This window comes from Strongylocentrotus purpuratus, unplaced genomic scaffold (assembly GCF_000002235.5).
Source record: "Strongylocentrotus purpuratus isolate Spur 01 unplaced genomic scaffold, Spur_5.0 spur5_scaffold_9, whole genome shotgun sequence".
NCBI lineage: Eukaryota > Metazoa > Echinodermata > Echinoidea > Camarodonta > Strongylocentrotidae > Strongylocentrotus > Strongylocentrotus purpuratus.
The window spans coordinates 10,836,653-10,855,924 of record NW_022145615.1 but is presented as its reverse complement, the minus strand read 5'-3'; the positions used below and the strand labels follow the sequence as shown (position 1 = coordinate 10,855,924).

General features: G+C 40.6%; 1 protein-coding gene across 2 annotated transcripts in view; it reads right to left on the bottom strand.

The window, feature by feature from the left end:
- The window catches only part of LOC585848 (dmX-like protein 2), an 87,626-nt gene that overhangs the window by 10,756 nt on the left and 57,598 nt on the right, over window positions 1-19,272 (bottom strand). Inside the window, exons 14-29 of one of the 2 annotated variants that reach the window (XM_030976884.1) lie at window positions 18,474-18,714; window positions 15,795-17,993; window positions 15,324-15,389; window positions 14,433-14,521; window positions 13,167-13,355; window positions 12,729-12,826; window positions 11,936-12,206; window positions 9,780-11,484; window positions 8,951-9,094; window positions 8,457-8,690; window positions 7,605-7,789; window positions 6,718-7,003; window positions 5,693-5,897; window positions 4,811-4,931; window positions 4,061-4,180; window positions 449-487 (exon numbers count right to left, since the gene is read on the bottom strand). In XM_030976884.1, coding sequence (XP_030832744.1) covers window positions 449-487; window positions 4,061-4,180; window positions 4,811-4,931; window positions 5,693-5,897; window positions 6,718-7,003; window positions 7,605-7,789; window positions 8,457-8,690; window positions 8,951-9,094; window positions 9,780-11,484; window positions 11,936-12,206; window positions 12,729-12,826; window positions 13,167-13,355; window positions 14,433-14,521; window positions 15,324-15,389; window positions 15,795-17,993; window positions 18,474-18,714 — 6,192 coding nt within the window. The remainder of the gene's footprint in view (window positions 1-448; window positions 488-4,060; window positions 4,181-4,810; window positions 4,932-5,692; window positions 5,898-6,717; window positions 7,004-7,604; window positions 7,790-8,456; window positions 8,691-8,950; window positions 9,095-9,779; window positions 11,485-11,935; window positions 12,207-12,728; window positions 12,827-13,166; window positions 13,356-14,432; window positions 14,522-15,323; window positions 15,390-15,794; window positions 17,994-18,473; window positions 18,715-19,272) is intronic. The other variant, XM_030976885.1, reaches the window with a different exon arrangement.

Genomic DNA, 19,272 nt, shown 5'->3' with positions numbered 1-19,272 from the left:
CAAATGCAATGCATGTCCATTCTATATTTAACTAGTGATTCTATACCAACATTTTTAGAACCACTACATTTGCTACTAAATGATTTACTGGTTGTAGCTGAAGATTAAGTACTACAGATGATGAGCATTGTAGTCTATCCTCATGAAACTATATCTAAAAGAAATCATAGTGTACAGTACCTCCTTTAAGGCAACGTTACCTACTGGAATTAAATGAATGCACATGCCATTCTCCATTAAAAAAAAAGTCACTAATAACGGAAACACGATGCTGATAATGCTAAATAAACATAACCATGCACAAAATAATAAAAGATGAGTATGCATAAAATGAAGTTATATTAAAGATATCTTGCATAAACCCTCCCATCACCGTAGGGTTAGAACATTGAGGTGTTGGGAAGAGTTTCTGGAGGTTGCCCATGCAAAACAAAAACATGCTACATACTTGGAACTCTCCGTTCATAGAGATGTTCTTCCAGTCGGCCTGTTGGAGGAGGAGGAGGAGGAGGAGGAGGCGAGACCAAACAAGGATAAAAACATAGCGGGAGACAACACAATACACACAGACAAACACATTCGCTGGCTACCACACAAGAAGGCCATAAGTGCTATAAAGTCTTTTCAATTGCAGTAACAACTTTCTTGCGGGAAGCCAACAAGTTATACAATCAAGTTACAAGCCCTTAGAAGTAGAAAGTGGCTCTACAAGCATGTACATTTGCACGTACAATATGGACAGGCATGAATTGAATCCTCTGTCTATTGATACTTGTGGTAGGGTAAAGTATTCCAACAATAATTGATAATCCTTCAGATTTACATGTACATCATCGGCATGGTAAACAGCTAAAGTCAATTTTCTGTTATTGCCCCCCCCCCCAACAAAAAAGAGAAAATTAAAGATATAACCCTATGCCTTCCGAAACACCACCAACAAAAAGCACATTCGAGTACAGTACATGTACATACAAAAATACATAAAGGTTTTGCATCAAAATGCAAAGAAAAATGTGCATTTGACAGAAAAGGTGAAGCGTTTCTGCTGATGGAAACTTTGCAAACAATTCATCCTGTTGTGTGAGTTCCCTTTCATTCCTTCTTAATTGATCACATGTACATACACTGCACAAAATTTGTCTCTCAAAAGGTACAAGTACAAGACAGAAATGGTTTATGGTACTCTCAAACTCATATGAGAAGTCGTGCAGCATATATTGACAAAAGAAACATCTTTAAAACAGAAGAAAAAAACGAAATTCAGAAATAATTATATGATTTCAGGCATTCTCTATTACACATACATGTATGTGAATCAGACATTGTTATGGCTATTTTGTTGGCTTCACTGCAATCATAAAGTATGAAATATATACTTATATACTTATATATTTAGAAGCAGGTTTGAATCAGCGGGTACATGTACAAAATACCTGTACACTGTAGCTAAATGAAAAAGGGTTTTTTAATATTTTGTTTATAGATAGATCGTACATCTCACTAGTAACCTACATGTACTGTAGGCCTATAGTGCAACACAAGATAAACACAATAAATATAAATTATCAAAAAGAATATATGTGGAAAAAATTGATACTGCATGCTCCACATACAGTAGCCAAAAAATATTCTGTGCCTTGCAAACTTTAACTCAATTAAATCTAAGATATAATCCTGCTCTGTAAATATAGGAGAAAAAATGTATTCAAAGGGAAATCAGACTACTGCAACAGCAAGCTAAAGTGATGAACTAAAATTGCAAATCATGAAATAAAAGCTGCAATATCAAGAAAAAAATGATTAGCTTCAAGGATATAAAAATCAATTAAATGAGGCTTATGAGAGTAAATCTTATCTAATCTCATCACAAACTCATCAGAATTGTAACCTCATACAAAACCAGAAGAGCCCGTTGATTGCAAATGAGTATTTGGTTTCAGGAAATGCTCATTTGGAGCATTCATGTCCAAAGATTTAAAATCATCTTTGCTATACAAAATACATTATTCAATTTCACCAGAAAATATACAAATGACAGTATTTTATGCCTCTTAGTTTGTTGTAAAATGTACAAGTTTGAAGGGGTGTGCGAATAAGTATTCAATACTCTCAGAATTAAGTACAGCTGTAATCCTTTCAAATCGAATCCTTTCTATTTTCTTTCTTTTCCTTTCTATAAAAATAGTTATTTTTCCAGCAATGTTTGGGCCAGATGAAACTTCACAGGACACAGTTTTTCCTCCAAAATGGTTGAAGGGTTTTTCTTTCTGACGGCTCGTTTTGATTAGGTTACAATCCCTCTGAAACTCAGAGTAACTTACAGGACTGTGTCTTTGAGAAGAAAGCAGTTCCTGTCATTGCACGGCATGGCACAAGAGGGGAATACATGTATCACAATCATTGGGTTCATACATGAACATTGGGTTGGGAGGACTTTTGAGTTTAATATTTAGACATGCTCCAACTTTTTTTTACTCAGACTACGTTTTCATGGACACTTAAGTATGATCTAAAAAAGTATGCGAACAGGTACAGTATACATGTACGGATACCACACAATGTTTTGGCTGTTTTTTTTTCAGTGACTGATCTGGTTAAAGGAACCATTGAATTACAGTCACTTCCATGTTTTGGAGCTTGAAGGGCATTAACTCATATGATTTTGATACACAGTTAATGCCCTTCTGGCTCAAATCAGAACAAAAAATATTGTACAGAAAGGGATCTTTCGTAGGAGGTGGTAATGTCTAACTTTATTCCCCCCCCCCCAAAAAAAAAAAAAATAAATAAAAAATAAAATAAAATAAATCAATAAAAAATAAATCAATGAATCAATAACAAAAATAAAAAATAAATCAATCAATAAAAAAAAATAAAAAAAATAAATGTAAGGCGATTAATGCAACGACAAATGCATAATGTTAGAAAGTACAACATTCTCCCCCTCCCAATACAGTGTGATTGATGATTATAAGGTCCCTCCTTGATGACACAAACTGGAAGACATCACCCACCCAAAGAGTAGGATATTTTTCAAATCATATAATGCCTTCCCACTCAATCCAATGCATCACTATTTAGAATGCTTAAAAATTCTATGCATTTGCATTTTCTGCATGCTCTTTGTAACAAGCATTCACCCAACATGCACTTCAAAGCACTTGCATTTTGCTCTGCAAAGCAGCAGCACATAGCATACAAGCCAAATTTCATGCATCCTACAATGCAAACATTCTTCCAAATAAGGGTGAGGCATGCTGTCACTGCCTCATTAAAATAAGTAATGTTTGACCCCATGTCCTCTTCTTAATGCTCCGCTGGTACATAATTTCTAGAACACAAGCTCTTTAGTGTCCTTTAATATTTCTAGAGATTTAGTTGAGATTCACTCAGTCTGTAAACATTTATTTTGAATGACCCTATAAGATCTGTTTATTGTTCAAATTCTATTTCATTCTAAGTTTAAAAAAATATAATGGACGGCAAGTCTTCAAAACAGAACTTGACACATATATCTGATACAAGGGGACCTACAACAATTATCTCTATCGTTACAAAAGTGTGTACTAGGGATTTACAGATAGGTCTCACAATAGCAAACTGTTTACACTCAGGGCTCAGGATACATGCAAAGATTAATAACCGTACCAATAATCTACCAACTTGGGGAACATTAAGCTTGTACTGATCACAGCAAGACCATATTGACTAATGGTTAAGGGTGCAAGAATACACCTTTGGTCTACCAACTCTACCGACTTGGGGAACATTTAGCTTGTACTGGTCTACAGCAAGATCATATTGACAAATGGTAAGGGGTGCAAGGACACGCCCCTTGGTCTACCAACTCTATCTACTTGGGGAACATTAAGCTTGTACTGGTCTATAGTAAGATCATATTGCGATTGGTTAAGGGTTCAAGGACACGCCCCTTGGTCTACCAACTCTATCTACTTGGGGAACAAAGCTTGTACTGGTCTACAGCAAGATTATATTGATGAATGGTTTAAAGGGTGCAAGAACACACCCCTTGGTCCTTTATAAGGGAGTGTTTGGTTACCTGGTTGAAGCAGAAAGCAGAAATCTTTTCCTGTTCTTTGTGGACGAGTCTTGCCTGTGAAGCTGCTTGGGGGAGAGAGCCGGTGCTTTTGCTAGGGCTTCTCATGGAGACGGAGTCAGTCTGGTGAGTGGAGAAGGGATGGAAGGGATCCAAGAGACAGATACATGTTGGACATGAGACAAAGAAATAGTGAGTTGTAACATTATTCCATTCTTGTATAGCACAGATCATATTTGATATGAATTCCCTTTGCCATTTAAAAAAGAAAATATTTTGGAAATTCCTATCCAAACTTTAGCTCATTAAGTTCTTTTTAGAGCATGTTGAAGTATAGAGGAAAATGAGTTTGCAATTGTTATCATAAGAGATGGTAGACTGTAAATTTGCAAGGGGGGGGGGGGGTTGTTTCATAAAGCTGTTCGTAAAGTTACGCATGACTTTACAAATGACTTGTATATGAAGTGCCAGATAGGATGCTCAATCATGTTTAACTGCATCAACTAAAGTTGAACTGTGCAGATGTACATGTAGATTAACATTCTTATTATAACAAACATTTTTAATGCAAAGTATATTTTTTGCCATAATTTAATTGAGGTTATTAAAAGTATCAGAAAAAAACTTTGGGCACCACATCCTGCACTTCATATACAAGTCGTTCGTAAAGTCATGCGTAAATATACAAACAGCTTTCTGAAACACCCCCCCCCCCCCCCTGGGAAGATGGAAAATAAAAGACTGGTACCCTACCATATCTTCCATGACACTGCCCTTCTTGAAGATGTACTGGATGAAGATATCCTGGACTACCTCTTGCCTCACCAGGAAGTTCCAGAGCCTCTTCGCTGGAAGAGTTGCCTTGGAGTCATTCCTATGAGAGGAAAAAAAAAAATTGAAAAATAAAAGCGAAGGTTGAGTTATAATCCGCCATTCAAGAAATTCGTCCATGATTTATAATCTCATATACACTAGTACAGGATTGGAGATTGGATTTAGATCACTTTTATGGTTAGGGTGAGGGTGAGGTATAATCCTTTGGTCTAGTGTTGAAATCAAGAATACATTTAGTGTATAAAAAGGGCTGCAAAGCAATTCTCCCATTCCCAATGCACGCAGAGCTCTACTGTTTGGCATACCAATCAACCCATTTACAGGGAAGGGTACAGTACATGATGGAATTTCCCATATATGTCTTAGGTATTGATCATTTTTGAAAATGTTTTAATCATCCTGGAATATGTAACCTTTCTTCCTAAGCACACAATTAGTTGTAGTAGTAGAAGTAGAAGTAGTAGATGAAGACCACTTTTCTTGTCTCCCTTGGGTGATCTTTATAGACAGGTTTCATTGTACATGTAGTAGACTTTCTTAGACAAATTGTTGAACACAAGGCTTATCTGCCACAAGGTCCAACATTGTAACTATGTTTAGACACTGATGGAGAATTAGAACAAAAAGATGAGACATTCATGTCTCAACTCAGCAAAGCAATCATACGCAATGCCAATGCCAGCAATGAGGAGGATAATAGACAGGAATCTAGTGTTGAAGGCACCTGTGTCTGAGATACAGTCAAACCTGCATTAGAAAACTGTTGCCAGAGGATGCATCATTCACCCTAACCTCACTCACCTGAAAGGGGTGTTGGCAGGATCCAAGAGTCCTTTGTATCTGAGGATGGCCGGTCCGCTGAGGCCGGTCATGCTGCTACCGCCGGTCTCCGAGAGGAAATCGGGAGGCGGTCGGGCAAACAAGTCCAGCTTGCGGACGCACGCCTGCTGCCATTGCTCCAAGAGCTTGAGAATAGAATGCAAGATGGCCGTCGCTACAGGAAGCTCTGAAGACAGAGGGAGAGTGGGGGTAGAAATTAGAATTGTATGTTACCATTTGAAAATACTAGTTGGCAGTGTAATGTAAAAGGAATAATTGTATATTACAATTCAAGAATACTATTGGGCAATTTTATGTATTAAGGGATTAAGGATCTTTCCATCAAATTCATCTTATGTGTGCACACATGAATTTGTGTAGCTAAGGTTATTACTGAATCACTGTGTGTTCCTGTTATGGAATTAGAATTTAAGTGTACTTTTGCCATTACATGGATTAAAGACCAGATGAAATAAACAATACTACATGAAGTTCTAAATATCTTGTAACAAAGTGCTAATATACAGTTCTATTTTCTCAAGAGCTGACATTACTCTACTATAACATGGTCTCCCTATATTGAACACAGATTTTGTATCACCATCATGGCACGATGCAAAATAACTTATTAGTTTTTTTTTTAATAGGTTCAAATATTCTAGTAACCAATATGGATTGTCTCCTCAGATAGGACGTTAAATGGAGGCCCCGTGTAGAGGAGAGTCAGCACCTTTGTGCGTTAAGAACCCGCTGCATTATTTGTATAAGAGTAGGGGGAAACCCGGTATAGTGGTCCACTTGCACACCCCTAATCAGTTATACCGGGAGGAGAGACCCGAGGGTTACAGTGATTCAGTTTGCTTTTCGCCTCCCAGGCACAGTTGATGCCAAATACTTAATAATAATAATAACAATAATATTAAAGCGGCTCATCAAGTACCATAACCAATTTCTACTTGTGGTACTGATAGGATAACAGATCCTGACTTAATACAAGTAACACTCACCTGCTAATTCAATACCGGCTATAGGAAGGAAGGTCTGTATTTTACTAATGACCAGCTTGATCACAGCACAACGCATCAGGCACCAGCTATAGGAGTTAGCATCAGAATGTTCCGTTTCCCCTGGCAAGGGTACGTTCCGTTTCCTTCGGGATGAGCGAGATGACGAGAACGGACCGGTGTCATCGTAATCGTCATCCATGTAGTCGTTGAGGTCCTCGTCGTCGTCGGAGCTGTCGCTGGCGTTGGAGTCGTAATCGGTTCCAGTCTGGCTGGGTGGAATGTAAGGCTGAGAAGAGCATGGGCAGATTTGAAGAGAATAGGAACAACAATTAATTTGTGGTTGGACTTCAAGTTCCCTATTTGGTAACATGCATGTAGTTGTTTTTTATACAAGGTTGAAGAAAAATTAGAAGAATTAAAAGAAATAGAAGAAGGAACAGAAGGGGAGAAGGAGGAGAAAATTGATAATTAGATGAACATAGGCAGATATAGAGAGAATAGAAACAAAAATTAATTCGTGGTTGGACTTCAAATTCCCTAGTTGGTAGCATGCATGTACTAGTGGTTGTTTCTGTACATGTTCACCAAATAAAATTAATTTTGATTGCACTTCCGTAACAAGATCTGTGTTTTTGCAAAAGAAATACAAGGAGAAGAGAATTAGAAGAAATAGAAGAAGAAAAATGAGAAGGAGAATGAGAAGGAATGGGAGAAGGAGAAGAAGGAGGAGGAAGAGGAGATGGAGAAGGAGAAGAAGAATGAGAAAAATGAGGAGAATTAGAAGGAAAAGGAGAGGATAAAGAAGGAAAGGAAGAATGAGACAAAGAAGACGAAAAATTAAGGTGATAATGACAACATTCTTCTCTAGCTATAAGACCAACTCTCACCTTAACTAGGAAGTAATCCCTAAGACTGGTTTCAGGGGGAACGAAGACCTCTCTCAGGACTGGCTTGTCATCAGTAGCTGCAGCAGATTTACCTCCTGTCCTGGCCTTGCCCATCAGTCTCAGGGCTAGTCTATCCCTCTGCTTGGCTAGTGCCTCGTCACCACTTGATGAGCTGTATGATGATGCTAAAATTGCAGGAAAATCAAGACCAGAGGATGTCATGAAATGCATATATTTTTGTCAAGAATGTCATGTGTAAAATCTTAGTTACAAATCACTCATGCATAACTAAGCTTTTGTGACGTTAAGTGGTTCAACTTTGATTGCCCTAAAAGGGTTGTGCTATTGTCAATTTCCTACATTGACAGAAATCTTAATGCCAACTCTGGAACTAAAACTGTACCCAACCCTAATCATATAAACCAAGACTCAATTGCAACCCTAACCATATATATTTCACAAAATAAAAACCTGGAGCAAATGTCACCAGAGCAAATGTGGCATCAAATAATTCATCAATATTGTTATCCTTCCTTCCAGAAGAGTGTAAAATGGGGCATGTAATACATTCATCTCTCATGAAAAGTAAATGTAAATGGTACACGTTGTGTAGTTTGCAACTGTTTTTTTTACAGATACAAGTATAGCACACAGAGAGAGAGAGAGAGAGAGAGAGAGAGAGAGAGAGAGAGAAAGAAAGAAAAAGAGAGAGAGAGAGAAAAAAAAAAGTGAGTGACAGAAAAAAAAGGGAGAGGTAGAAAAAAAAGAGTGTCTTAGAAGTATCCAGACTACCAAAATTACCACATTTGAGTTGAGAAATAGGATTTAAAAAAAAATATGAATGCTTTATACCTAGGAGTTTGTTCGGGGCAACCACCTTGGCCCCACCCCCAAACACGGAAGCCCACGTCTTGCTGTTGAGGTCGTGGCCGACCAGCCTGAAGAGGTCATTGGCGTTGTTGTTGGAGAGGGCATGGAGGAGAAGGCTCATGTAGACCGCCACGAGACCCTCACAGAGCTGGATGTTTGGACTAGGGATGTCATCGTCCCTCTCGCTGGCCAGGAGGGCCTGGTATGTCGCTACACCTGAGTGACGGGGGAATATAGATGTAGCACAATTATATGTGCAGGGAATTGTAAAATGTTCCCAAATTTTAAATGAATGGTGTCTGCAAAGTAACTCTGCTTGGAATGTGTAATACATGGATTATACATGTACATCTTCATGAACAAAGCGTAAATGTACATGTTGATGCTTTACTAATTAGGCAATTTTGAACAGGTTTTCTTAATTCAAAGAATAATTTTAATATTAACAGTATGTACATGTATAGGCTGTTATTTACCTGGCCATTTTCCTGGAGGTGATGTGATACTGAGATTGTTCTGCTCCTGACTCTGATGTCTGCTACGTTTCCTGCCCACGCTCACCAGGTGACCAACCCTGTACATCACATGACTTCTACCCCCAGGGGTGTAGGCATCCATTCCTGTTGCAATACAAAATATTATTAAAGAAGGCTCTCAATCTCAAATATCTCTTGATGATTGTTAGCTTTTGCTACTTTTATGTTAACTTCTTTGAACTCTGCGAAGCGCTGTGAAATGGTTTTGCATGTGTAATACTTTGTTATTATTATTTTTATTATCATATAATATCGATATGTACAGTGTACTTTAATACAGATTTAATGCACATCTGGCTCTTAACAGAAAATAGTGATATGTTTCAAGTAAACTACACAAGGATATATACTGATGTGTTTAATAGATGCTGAGTATTTAGCTTATGAGTGTAATCCAAAATAATATGTATATATACATGTATATATATATATATATATATATATATCTGTAAAGCGCTTTGAGAGTCCTGAAAAGCACTTTATAAGAACTAGCTATTATTATTATTATTATTATATGTAAGTAAAAAAGGTTTATTTTTCCTTCCTTCTGTTAAATATACCTTTTTTTATTGCCAATATAGACGCTGCAAGAATTTTTTTTGTAAAGCATCTTCTTGCTGATGAATTTTTGGACTAATTCATGATAATGTAATAACAAATTTTTAGAACAACTCTATTATGTTCATTTAAAAAAATTGGATGGTGTCCATGTACAAAAAACATGAATTCATGCTTAAAAATGACATATACAGTGTGATGTGCTTCTTACCTATGACCTTTGACTTTCCAATAGATGCACTGAAAGAATCACTATCACACAGGCTCTGGTAGATGCAAGCAGAGAGAGCTGCACTGAGTGCGTGGACGATCGATATGATGGGCGAGTGATGGTTAGGTGATGGTGGAGCACTGAAATCCAAGACGGTTCGAAGGACGCTGTGGATGTGAAGTCTGAGGTAAAGGATAGGGTCAGTCACCACCGTCTTGCAGTTGGCGATGCTTGCAGACATCAAGGGGAGTGTCGTTGGGATAGGCAGAGGAGATGACAGCTGCTGGACAATGCGCTCCTGCTGGAGCTCCTGGACCAGGAGAACTAGCTCCATTGCAACGGATGCCAGCCCACCTCCGTTGGCTCCATACAGCATGGTGTAGCTGACGAGTGTCCGCAGGAGGTGGTGATTGTCACGCAGCCATCGTTTCCGTCTGACGGCCCTCTGTCTCTTCTCCTCCAGATCCAATCGCTTCGCCTGCAGCTGCTCGTAAAGCGTTCCCTGACCCCCGTTGGTCTCAGCTCCGTCCTGCTCATCCATCTCATCATCTTCGGCAGTGTTCTTGGCCGTAACAGGGCTGCCGTAATTACAAAGCTGCTGGAGAGTCTCTACCTGTTGCTCCAACCAAATGTAGAGCTGGTAGCGAAGCTGACCGCCGTCCACCTCAAAGCCAGTGGCCAGTGTCCGCAGCTCCTCCATCATGATCTTCAGGCAGCAGGTGAACTTGAGCTGCTGAGCTATGATGTCTATCTTGCCTTGATTGTCATCACTAACCACTGAACCATCATTCTTCTCACTAGTACTATCACCCAGGCCATTCACTAGGGTTGCGTTATTACTATCATCTGAAGAACTGGACTTCTTCTGTTCTAGTTTTTTACCTTCCTCCTTACCTTCCCCATCACTATCATCATCATCATCATCACCACCCCAATCCAGAGAGAGATCTTCCTCTTCTAACCTACCCCCTATTGGTGCACCCCAGTCCATTTCTAACCCTGAATCACTCTTGTGTCCATTGGTCAACTGACTGCTGACCGGTGCCCCCCAGTCCATACTCATCCCACTGTCCTTTGATGATGAACCCGTGAAGCTGGCACTTGAGAACCCCGTATCGATGGTTCCCGTTGAGATCATGTTGCTACTTGGAAGGTCATCAGCACTCTTGCTCTCCACCATCTTGTTATCCTCTTCTTTTGTTTTAGTCCTCACTTTAGGGATCTTTGCTAAGACATCCAAAGCTAACAGCGGGCACCCTGCAGAAAGGTGGGCATGCGCTGTAGTGAAGAACAACCGCCTCTCCTCTGGAGTGATCTCGTTCTTGACCAGTTGGTCACCTCCCACAGATGTATTTCCAAAGCCACCTACGCCTCCACCAGAGATCATCAACGCCGCTCCTTGGCTTCCCTTGCTGGCATCCGCAAGCTGTCGACGCAACAGGAGAGGATGTGTCCGCAGGTAGTTGTAGAAGTTGAAGACATCTGGATTTGCCCTCTCTCCTTTCTGATCTTCATGATCCCCTGTGGCCTGTCCATCAGGTAGGTTGTTCTTGGGACCATTGGTCTCCTGGCTGGAAGACTGCAGCAAGGTCTTCAGAGAGGCAGGGTAGTCTTTAAGCATCCAGAAGGCTATACTCCTCAGGAAAGGATCAGAGTGAGGCTGAGTTTCCATCAACTTCTCACCCTTCTCATCTTGAGCAAGAATCTGTCATGAAAAGTCACATTTCAGTGTAATGACATGTAGTTTTAAAAGATCTTTTCAGGGAATAAAAAAAATTAATTCATGAATAAATTCATGCAATTGGTCATACCAGGAGGAGATTAAGTTCAAATTTACGCTTTCTATGAATACATGTGAAGGTGATTAAGAAATAATTCAAGTAAACAAAAGAACAAAAACTAAAATTGAAATCCTAGATATTCATCAGTGAAGTACATGTAGCAGTATAAAATCAACAAAATCGAAAAGAAGTATTAGAAGAAGAAGAAGAAGAAGAAGAAGAAGAAGAAGAAGAAGAAGAAGGAGGAGGAGGAGGAGAAGAAGAAGAAGAAGAAGGAGAGGAAGAAGAAGAAGATGAAAAAGAAGAAGAAGAAGAAGAAGAAGAAGAGGAGAAGAAGAGGAGATGAAGAAACCCCTAGTCATTTAGCAACTTTACTTTGTATCTGAGTATCTCCTTCTGTTTGGCTGGCATCTCTTCATCCTCGTACAGCCTGGCCACCACCATAGCCAGCTGGACATCCCCTAGGTTGTTCATGCAGACCTCTACGGCATCCTCAAGGGACCCTGCCAGGAGGAAGAAGGCTGCTGCATGCTCAAAGCGCTGCCTGCCAAGCAGGGCAAAGGCATTCTTCAGAGCAGCCTTGCGCCAGCGATCGGTGTTGAAGTCGTTACGGAAGAACTGCGTCATGCGTTGGTCTGAGATGGACCTAAAGAAGAAAAAAAGAAGAAATTTCTAAGTTAAAATCTGTTTCATAAATAGACATAGAACATCCACTTCTTTTCATTAAAGATAAAGTTGAGTTCTGGTCATGCGATTGCATAGTGAAAGATACATGTACAGTTTGAAATCGATCCAAAAAAAGTTGATCATGTAGCATATTAGTATTGGTTGGTACTGCAAGGTTTTGGAGTCATCAAAATGATAAGAAATTTGGCCCAGTCTTGGAAAAAGTAACAAGCGCTGTTCACAGAAAGATGTATATGGGACTACACAAACATGTGTCATAAAATCAGGCCTCATTTTAAAAATGCTACTTGTTATATTTAGAATATGAAGGCATTTGAAGAGTCATGCCTTTCAGGGAGCATTTTTCCTCTGATGTTCTTCCACACTTGCATAATAACAGTGATAACACTCATAAATAATTTTGCACCTCCCCCCAGAAATCAACCTTCTCTTTAATCTACTGTATGTCTACAGTACACTGATCCATACGCTCTGTTCTAACCTGAACAAACCCCAAACTACATTCTTCTTCTTCATAGCCAGGTAGAAGAGGGCTGAATCCAACGGGTTCTTCTGAGCCTGGAACTGAGACTTGGCAACCTGTCAAAGATAGACAACAACAAAAAATTATTATTAAATACAGTCTGTGGAACCTGTACTTAAAGATCGCTCAAGGGAAACATGAACAGTGGTATTTATAGGCAGGTGCTCTTTATGTACAGGTTCCTATTTACAGCTTTCAATGAATAACCCTATTCAAAGGAAACAAAATGTTTAGTCTTCATAGACAGGTGGTCTTTCTATACAGGTGGTTGTTAAGGCAGGTTCTACTGTATACATACTTGTACTTTCACAGAGTAATGAATCACATAAAAGATAGAGATAGAGAGAGGGGTGGGGGTGGGGGTGGAGGGAGGGGGCAGAAGGCAAGCGGTCATACCTTCTCCATGCATCTCTTGAGTGTGGTGTTGTTCCTGACCCACCAGCCGACGCCCACCGACCGAAGCTCCGCCCAGGTGGGTGTTCCCTTCTGAAGACCCGGTATGAGCGACAGGAGCTCCTCCTCAGCCTCAGAGTGAAACGCCCAAGCAAAGTGGCAGCTCCCAATTCCCTGGTGCTTCAGTTGTACCTACAAATATTAGAAATACATAAATATGTGTCTATCTGTAAAACACATTTTGATTTTGATACTAACCCACTATTTTAACTAGCCCGATCTCAAATTAGCCCACTAATTTGCATCTTTATCAGCCTGCAGTTGCGATTAGCGGGTTATTTGGTTGAGATAATATACCAAGAAATATTAGTCTTGTTTCCTAAATGGCCCGCTTTTTGGAAAATAGCGGACTAATTTGCACCTGTCTTCATCTAGTTTCTGATGAGCGTATCGGTCTGGTGAAGATGCAATTTTAAGCTTCAGGAAAATATCCTGAGTCTTAAAATAGCGGGTTATTTTGCAACTTCGGTCTAATGAAGACAGGCCTAATGAAAATTTAATTGTTTTCTTCGTTTTGACTGCAGACCAAAATCATCATACATGTACATGTACATACTTCTTTCAGGATATATGTTATTTTTTCCATTTTGGCACACTATCAAATTATCGGTCCATAGGTCCATAATATCCATACCACACAGGCTGAGGTCCTCTTATCACACACAGTAGTACAAACTGTGTATGCACAGTGGTACAGAGTTGAGTTCAGGTATGAATTCAAATGCAAAAACGCTTAGAGAATGGATACAGTACATCCAGTAACGATAATGACATAACTGATCAGCTCAGAATACCTGACTTGAACAGTAGTTACCTGATAACTAACACTTTTTTTCCTGTCTTCATAATGTTAACAAGGCCTTACAATTTCCTACATGTACAATGTACCTCTTAGGTACGGAGTTAAGTCACAAAGTCAAGTTAGGTAGCAAATAATATGAATCATTTGTAAAACTTTTTAAGTTAGGACATCGGACCTACCTCAAAAAGAGTTGAAAGTGGTCCCTATCTCTTAGGTACAGAGTCACCACTGAAGTCAAGTTAGATAGCAACCAATATGAATCATTTGTAAAGCTTTATAAGATAGGACCTAGACCTGTTTACAAAAAGACTGAGTGATCCTTATCATTGGCAATCTGATTGTGGATGGCCCAATTCCAATCTACTTGGACAGCAAACCGCAGATAAAACAGGGTGCTTGGAACTTACCTGTTGATGTCTTGGAAGAGATTTAGTGAGGCAGATGTGGAACCTCATGGCAAGTAAGAATCTCAATCCACATTCATCCAGAGTTTCACCTACAGTGTAACAAAGGGTCAGATAAAGAGCAAGCAATGTATTGAGGTAGAACGGCTCAAAGCAGAGGTCAAGGTTCACAACCAGGTCAACACACGGCAGTGACCTCGATAGGTACATGTAAGGCATTATAATCCTCATTACAGAGTCCTTGAAATAAAACTTTTAGGAATGAAAGGATATGGGTTTAAAAAAAAAGATGTATACTGAAGTCCTTGAAAATAAATAATTGGAATCATGTGCCATTTACCTAATTGTTGAGACGAGTTGGAAATGAATTATGCCATTGCATGTGCCAATGTGACAACTTTATTCCTTGAGCAACACAACTTTTTTTCCACCAGATACAGTGTATCTTCACACATTTTTAACAATGCTTTACAGTGGTCTGACTCTCCCCGAACATTTGTGTGACTCTTCTTCTCCTTGTTATATATTTCCTTTCTCTCAATTCTTCTCCTTTCTCTTATCTCTACTCTTGTCAAATAATTTCTCCCCCATTTCTTCTTCCCATATTCATTCATCTTCATCCTTCTTCCTGCTCTTCCAACTTCCTCCCCTTTCCCCCATCCTCTTCTCTGCTTTTGTTTGACTAAATTCCACCAAAATGTGTCTGTATGCGATGTTTTTTTTACCTCTCCGTTCTTCTTTTTATTATATGAAGAGATACCTGGGGAGCGTTTCACAAAACTTGTCATCAGTGACAAATAACAGATTTTGTTATAAGCTACTGAAATCCTTGCTTCTGGTTTTTGTCATTTTTCATTGAAAAAAGGTTTTGTGAAACAGGTCCCTGCTACTAACCTGCATGAGATGAATCTGAGTTATCAACGGTTGCATAGCCTGCTCCTTCCCTGGCAATCACGGTCCCTGGAAAAGGAGAAACAAGAGCCCATCACATATGAATTTCAATTGGATAAAAGAGAGATCCCAATTGTAGAACTCGTAGAAGACAGGTCTCAATAATGATGCAAAATACAAGCTTTTGGTAAAATGATAATAAAGTATTTTCAAATAGGTATTTATTCATTGGTACAGAAATTGCATTGTAGTAAAGTAACACCTTATATTAAAAGAAATGTTTGCAAGATCATGGAAGAAAAGAACAAGGAATCTAACGGAAAATCTCACTTTCAAAATAAAAATTTGACATCCATGTGTGTCAACATCTGTTTGTGATGCTCTTTTACTTTTAATTCATGTATGATCCTTAAATCAGTAGCACACTTGCTAATAGATGACCTCTAATCTTTAAAACATTTGCTTGTGTCTCACCTGCACTGCCTCCACTGTGTGGTGTGATCTCAGTCTTGGTGGAAGCTATGGTATCAGCAAGAGCTAGTAGATGCATCTGATCCTGAGAGGACAATCCTGGCAAGTGCATATGAGTCAGGTAGTTGGTGAGTAGCTGTGCCTGTCCTACGGTGAAGTACGTAGGGTCTTTGAGCTTGCTGGCCAACGACGCAGCACCATCTTGAGGCGATCTGAGTTCGCCTTCTGCATCGAGAGAAGATGGGAATGCGTCTAGGCTGGTCGAGAAGAGCTGGGTGTAGTCCTGGGTATCCACCATGGTGATTTCATCAGGTAGACCAAGAATGCTGGTTGGACGAGTCGTCTTGGCAACCGTCGGAGCGGTTGTGACGGTGACAGGTGTGTCTGCAGACGTGAGACGGTAGAGCGGAAGAGGTGGGACTGATGCAAGTTCGATGTAGTCTGGCTGGGGACCACTGTCATCCAGGACAGAAGACTCAACAGGACTGTGTGCCACCGACAGTGTTCGCAAGTTGCGGCGAAACTTTGCTTCCTCATCATCCTGGTCTCTATCTTGAGAGACCCCAGCCAGGAGGGACTGCTTGACTGCATCCTCACCAGCAATGCAGTTGACCAGGTGAACGAGAATGGCCTTGACTCTTCGAATCTTCCCACTGCTCATCAAACCCATGAGTTGTTTAGGATGGTACTGTGGAAGAACAGGGCACGTGGAGTAGGAGATTTCAAAGAGACCCAAGTCTTGCTTGATATCATCATTATCATTCTCCTGCTCTTGGCTAGAAGACATCATCGTGGACTCTCGGAGGAGCTCAGACATGTCATTGTAAGACTTCTCTCTGTCTGTCCTTGACATGGGGATTGTCTGGATTTTGACAGACAAGTTGGAATTTGTGCTCTTCTGAGAGACAATCGTCTCTGTCGTGCTTGGTACTGGCCTCCTGTACTTTCGTCTCCTGGATCTCCAGTTCTCCTCTCTCCACTGACTATATACATGCATCTCATTCTGCAATCCAACCACAAGAATTCCTGCTCTGACCCATGACAGCATCTTGGAATGTGGTGCAATCCCATCCACTGAACTTAGATTGACTGTTCTTAGTGGCAGCCATCTTAACCTTGTGGTTTCCCCCATGGTTGCCACTCGCTGAAGACCTGTTTGCTGTGTTATGATATCATCAGGTACGCCATTAGCTCCTGCTTCTACAAACTCTGTTGAAACAGGTGCAAAGACAACTACTTTGGATCCCATGCCAACGGTTAGAATATGGGTGCCGTCCTCTTTGGAGACCCAAGAGAGCTGTACAGGGAGTCCTGCATCATCATACTGTGACTGCTTCGCCCTGAGGATGCTGCGCTTGCGCTGCGTCAGAACAGCTGGCAGGTTCTCTGGAGATGGCGGACTGCCGCAACTGGAGTTCGGTGATGCCGAGATGTGGAGGAAGTCATTCACCTTAGAGCTACGTTTCATCGTCTTGTAGTTGATCACCTCCGATTCTGGGACTTCGTCGTCTTCTTGTCGCATCCAAGCTTTCAGGTTGAGCATCCCAAGGTCAATGGCTTCTTCAATCATCCACTCCGATCCTCCCGTAGACTCGCACTCATAGATAGCCAACTTCAGTGGTATCAGGTCAGCGTTGTGGTGTTCATGGTGTGGACTTGTCCTGGAAATGCAAGCAATGCGTCCATTGTATGCAGAACTTAGTGCAACAGGCACGCCTGCAACACCAAGTGAACTATCCGTCTCAGGCTGAACAAGCAGCTTCCACTCCTCCCAACGGTACTCAGCTCTTGTGTAATCATCTTTTTTGGAAGGGTCAATCTCCCCTGGCAACTCCTCACCCTGATCAAAGCTACTCTGGGAACCATCCCCTGATGACATATTACACTTCCAGAAGCGCAGTTTCCCATCTGAACAAGCCGTTGCGAAGAGGTAGGGCGCAACGCAAGCTGGGTAAATGCTGGACGAACTCAGATGACCTGCGGCTGGTGTGGCACTGACGACCTCCACCCCGGAAGGAAGGTCCAGCTTCTGACTGCACACTTTCCAGGAGAAGGTTTTGATCTTGCTGGAGACCTGGGTAGTACTCTTCTCAGAGTCGTACTGGTTCGATGCATCTCCATCTGAGAAATCACTGGAAGAATCATCTGGAATATCGTCATCCAACTGAGATTCCTCATCAGAATCTAAGCCATCACAGGGCGCTAGAAAAAGAAACAGATAAACCAATGTAATTAATTGAAAATCATTTTAACAATTTCAAAACATTTTGTGGATATATCCATCTCACTCTTCCATTCAAAGGCACTAAAAAATGGAAAACACAGTGTAATTCCCCAGCTGTGAATGATACAATGTTCATTAATGGCAGTTCCACATGACCCCAGTGCTGAAAATGGTACATGGTGTACATGTATGTATAAAAATTTCTTGAAATCTACTGCAACTAGCTACCACTTTTATTTTAGTGAAACAAAACAAACTATCACCCCCAGCCCACCCCTGACATGTACCTCTTCATGTATAGCAGACAACTGTATAAAACTGTCTCCATCCACCAAGGTACTGAAAATGGGGTACATGATGTGCTGTGCAAGTAATACAAATTCCTCTAATCCTGCTGCCTTGGCTAACGCTTTCATTCCAAGGTACATGTAGGCAGGCTCTTCGGTCAACAAACTCACCTCCACCCTTGGACACATCCCTCTCCAGCCGAATGTACCACATGTGGACCATGGGCTGACCGGTCAGTTTCCTCTCTACGACCACCAGGAAGAAGCGCTCCTCGAAGAGACTGGTGTGGAGCGGGGAAGAGTTGGCACTGCCGCCCAGTCGGTGGCTGGACCGGGAGTGGCTGATCTTGCTGTCAGGACCCGAGATGAACTGCTGCTGATACACATGCATCAGCTGCACGTTCTGCCAATTCTGTGGGAAGAAGAAATGGTCAGAAGAATGTCTGTCATACTTGTAAGCAGTTCGGTTACTTCCATACAGTACTCTGTATATTTTAATACTGTATTCTTTTCTACATCATTTGGACAGCTTAACTGGGTATTTAGCTAAATTGCACCATACATGTATGTTGCTTGATAAAGGTCTGTATACTTCAGCTTCAAAATACCATCTGATGTGGAAAAAAAAATTGCACCTACCACTGGTATGAAAGCTTCATTTGTAAACATTGAAGGCTTTTTCTTGCTTACATGTACCAAAATCTGTTTTTCTAGAATCTAATCATTTGGCCTTTATAAATCATGCTGTCAAGGAAAAGGCACCATCGTCACCAAATCATTTGCTTCTCAGTTTTTTTCAAGCTGTTCTGCATATACAACTCATGTCTTCCTCACATACACTCACTATGTTTCTACAGCAAACCTAGAAAGTTATGGTATTGTCTACCAGGAATAGACCTGATAAGCGAATGGAATATGTAACAAAATGTGATCAGTCCGTTTCTACAAAAGCACAATAAACCACTAATGG